At 39.7% G+C, this 4,691-nt stretch overlaps 1 protein-coding gene across 1 annotated transcript in view; it reads right to left on the reverse strand.

The window, feature by feature from the left end:
• Nucleotides 1–4,309: 4,309 nt before the first annotated feature.
• LOC108166303 (gastrula zinc finger protein XlCGF8.2DB-like) overlaps nt 4,310–4,691 on the reverse strand; it is a 16,208-nt gene continuing 15,826 nt past the window's right edge. The window contains 1 exon segment of the mRNA XM_017304836.1: nt 4,310–4,691. This exon segment is cut by the window's right edge and continues 14 nt beyond it. Coding sequence (XP_017160325.1) covers nt 4,406–4,691 — 286 coding nt within the window. The 3' untranslated portion in view covers nt 4,310–4,405.

A 4,691-nucleotide genomic window follows, 5' to 3' on the forward strand; every position in this document is an offset into this window, starting at 1 on the left:
TAATTTCGACTTTCAAAGTCATAATTATGAGATTTAAAGTCATAATTCGAGATTTAAAGTTATAATTTTGACTGAAAGTCATAATTCGAGATTTAGTCATAATTTTGACTGAAAGTCATAATTATGAGATTTAAAGTCATAATTTCGACTTTCAACGTCATAATTATGAGATTCAAAGTCATAATTTCGACTTTCAGTCATAATTTCGACTTGGTTTTGTGTCGCCACGGAAACGCCTGCAGAGTGGCTTTATATGTAAACGAGTGAACTGTAAGTATCAGGAAAAAAGCTGCTGGATAGTTTCTGTTTATATTCCTTCGTTTTAAATGCTTTTTGATCGTGTGGTGGTGTGTACATCGGTCGTTGTTTCAGCAAAGTGAGCTTGCTGCAGGTTAACCGTCAAAGTGTGCTAACCGTGTTAGCATATTCAACATGGCAGGCACGTGCAGAGGGGAGGGCTGGGGGTGCTTGAGCACCTGCCCTTTTTGCTCCTCGCCCGCAAGTGCCATTTTGGTCTTTTTTTTTTGGGTATTATTATCTTCTAAGTCCTCTTCTGACACATAATAACATGGACTAAAATTATTAGTTTTTGTTGGGGTTTTTTTGTGCAACATAATAAGCCGCTCTTATTGTTACCTTTTACCTTTTGCCCGTGAGGCATGACGCAGTTGCCTCTCGCGCAGTGAGATGAGGCGGCTAACTGGAGCTCAACGTAGCGAACGTTCCAGATTACAGAACAATTTTTGGTGAATTAACTGTTCACCAAAACGTTTTTGGTGAATAAAGTGGAGTAGACTTGCTACTTGTCAGATGACGGAAAACGTTGAAGTATCGTTTCTGCTTCAGCTCGGAGTCGCGGTTTAAGCAGAGAGGTWATGAAATACAACAGACACTGACAGGCCTCTGCGTCTGCCTTTCTCTGAAGAACTACTGAGCGGGAGGAGACAGCCAGGTGAGGAAAAACTGTTCTTATTGATCGATTCAGTATTTTTATCATACAGACATTAGGCTGTTGTTGTGATATTAGCTAGCTGCTAGTTAACAACTTTGCTAGCAAAGCTAGATAACTAAAAGCTTCTTCCCTGTATTTTTAATGATAGCGGTCATTCTTTAGTATTTATTATGCAATAAGGGCACATCGCCCGTCCAAAACCGATCATCTCCATAATGGATCTTCTAATTTCCTTTGCTGCATAATATAAATTTCATTTATTCTGGCCTTAGGTAAATGTATCTTGAAGGAAAATAACACTTAAATAAAAGTCCAACAAGGATATTCATTTAGAATTAAAAATAACTCACCCTGAATTACCATGATAGATATAATGAATGTAGTAAAAGTGTGTCATTAATGAAGGGGAAAAAAACTCAATACAGACTTTAAGTTTAGGGTCTGGTTCGCAGAGTATGAAGTTAAAGTTGTTTCCCAATTATTCAATGAAAAAAAAAAACTAACCTCAGTTAAGTAAAATAAAATTGTAATCAAAACTTTTGGAATTGTAATGATTCCTTAAAAAAGAAGTTTTGTTTAAAATACTTTTTTAAATTAAATAACTCATTTTTACCAAACATAAAAATTTATTTGCACACATCAGAAATCTTTTGTTGCGATTTTGGGCCCTGCCCACGATATTATGTGAGAATGAGCAAAACTTCGAGTCGAATAGCAAGAAAAGATTTCTGACAAGTGCAAATAAGTTTGTTTTGCAAAAAAAGAAAGTTAACTTCATGAGTCAAAAATGTGCGATTTAAATTTTTTATAAAAAAAATTTTTTAAGCAAAACTCAGTCGGCTTTTCTCATGGTGACATGCATTAACAATTCAATTTTTGCTTCTTTTTTTTTTCATTTTTCTGCAGTTCCACATGCAGCTCTGCTTTCCTGAATGGACAGTCTTCATCTCCACTGCAAGTGCAGCAAACAGGCAGCTCATTTTTATAGATTACAGTCCACTAAAAGGTTGCATTGTGCCCTTGTTTATATTTTTAATAGTGTAATTCTGTAAAGACAAAATTTGTCTGGTGGTCTAGCTCTGATTTACATATCTTTATATAGACTTGTCTAATGATTTATAGATTAATAGTTTTACTGGACAGAAATTACAAAGAACAAATCTGGTTCTTAATCAAATCCTAATGAGTCAAATTGAAAGTGTCATGGAGTCATCAGCCTCATGACATTAACACTGACATGAAAAATAATATTGAAATAAATATATCAAATCTAATTAAAACAAATAAGTGATAAGTTCTTTACGTTATGGTCTGTAAGATATATTTATTCTCAGTACTAGATATGGTCTCAACAAACCCATGACATTTCAACATTTTACCTTTTATCTGGAAATAGTGTCTGTTTCTTGCCATACAGTCCTCTGTATTAATTATTGATCAAAAGGTCTTGCCATACCAGTTCATTCCCCTGTATTAGTATTATCCTCTCTTGGTTTATTGCTATGTCCACTTTAGTTTCTTTCCTGTTGCTGGATTTATTTGATCGTTTATTCACCACCAGTAATCTTCACTCATCACCTGCTGTGCCGCCTAATCGTCATGTGTTTCACAACATGTGTTGATTTTTCACTGTTCAGTGTCGGATTCTCTATTTTTATGCCATAATTCACATCTAGTTCGTCGTTCCATTTTATGTCCCGCTTCTCCCGTTTCAATTTTGCGCAATGTGTGCGTCTCTTTTTTTTTAACCCCCTATGGTGCAGGGCGGTCGGGAAGCGTATCGATGGGGAAAAGGCAGTCTGACTGACAAAACTTTTAAAACAATGGAAACAATTTTGGTATTTTGATTATTGAAATTTAAAAGTGCTGTGGTACCATTGTTCTATCACACCGCTTCATACAGGACAACTTACAGCACCGGTGTTAACGCTATAAAATGAATGCTCTCTATCGTGGCATCACCCATGGAGGGATTTTTTTATTTACATAGGTTCATTTTTCAGAGGGATACAAAGTCAGGTATCGTAATTTTAGTAATTACATGTTTATAAGAGCGATTTTCTGTTGTCCTATGGAAGCGGGCAGCATCCAGACGGACAATAAAACACTTTTTAATACGAGTTGCTGCTTTGACATGATCACAAAACTGACAAAACATATGTACAAAAATCCTCAATAAAACATCACCGGGTGAGACGAACTCCATTTTCTTTCATTTGGCATTTGATTTAACCGCCGAATCGAACGCATGCGCTTCTTTTCTACAAATTGTTTTACAGTCATTGGTCAAGAACACGGGAGCTAGAATTCTGATTGGCAGACATCTTTGTCTATTATCTAAAGTTTAGTTGAGGCGGGCCGTTTGGTCCCATGCTTTGCTTAAAAAGCCGGAAATCCGGCCCCCAGACGGAGCTCTTTAAGCCCTGGATCAGTGCTGAGGTAAATTTCAGAGGTCAAGCAGCAGCAGCGCGCGAGGCACCGCGCAGTGGGGCCAGCTGTGTTATTGGTCACACGGGCATGGCGGGTAGCCCGGATAATACACTGGGGGAAACCCTGCACATTATAGACGAGAAAACCCTCCAGATTTTATTCATCATCCGTCCATCCATCCATCCATTTTCTTCCTCTTAGTCGGGGTCGGGTCGCGGGGCAGCAGCTTCAGAAGAGAGGCCCAGACTTCTCTCTCCCCAGCCACTTCTTCCAGCTCCTGTGGGGGAACCAAAAGGCGTTCCCATGCCAGCTGAGAGACATAGTCCCTCCAGCGTGTCTTGGGTCTTCCCCGAGGCCTCYTCCCGGTGGGACSTGCCCAGAACACCTCACCAGGGAGGCGTCCAGGAGGCATCCTGACCAGATGCCCGAGCCACCTCAACTGGCTCCTCTCGACGTGGAGGAGCAGCAGCTCTACTCTGAGTCCCTCCCAGATGACCGAGCTTCTCACCTCATCTCTAAGGGAGAGCCCAGCCACCCTGCTGAGGAAACCCGTTTCGGCCGCTTGTATCCGTGATCTCATTCTTTCGGTAATGACCCAAAGCTCATGACCATAGATGAGGGTGGGAACGTAGATCAACCGGTAAATCCAGAGCTTCGCTTTTTCACTCAGCTCTCTCTTCACCACGACGGTGAAGAGAGAGCGTCGTGGTACAATGCACCACGGCGTTGTGGTGCATTGTACCACGACGGGTACAACGCACCAATCCGCCTGTCGATCTCCCGCTCCCTTCTTCCCTCATTCGTGAACAAGATCCCCAGATACTCCATACAGAATAATATAAATCAATACTTCAAGTTCATCTTGTACATCTCTAAGTATCCAAATGTCAAGATCCAAATGATCACATTTAAATAAAAAGAAATTAAACCATTTTCACACTTTATTGACAAGAAAGCCCTCTAGTTTTCATCTAGAAGACTTTTATAATGATCATAAACATAGAACATACATGGAAAATAGTTCTACGGCTTTTCACCAGTATGAATCATCATGTGCCGAGTTAAATGCTGTTTGTGACTAAAACTTTTTCCACAATTCACACATGGAAACGGCTTTTCACCAGTGTGAATCATCATGTGCCGAGTTAAATTCGATTTTTGACTAAATATTTTTCCACAGTTCCCGCATGAAAACGGCTTTTCACCAGTGTGAATCATCATGTGCTGAGTTAAATTCCGTTTTTGACTAAAACTTTTTCCACAGTTCCCGCATGAAAACGGCTTTTCACCAGTGTGAATCATCATGTGC

This window comes from Poecilia reticulata, linkage group LG5 (assembly GCF_000633615.1).
Source record: "Poecilia reticulata strain Guanapo linkage group LG5, Guppy_female_1.0+MT, whole genome shotgun sequence".
NCBI classification, from domain to species: domain Eukaryota; kingdom Metazoa; phylum Chordata; class Actinopteri; order Cyprinodontiformes; family Poeciliidae; genus Poecilia; species Poecilia reticulata.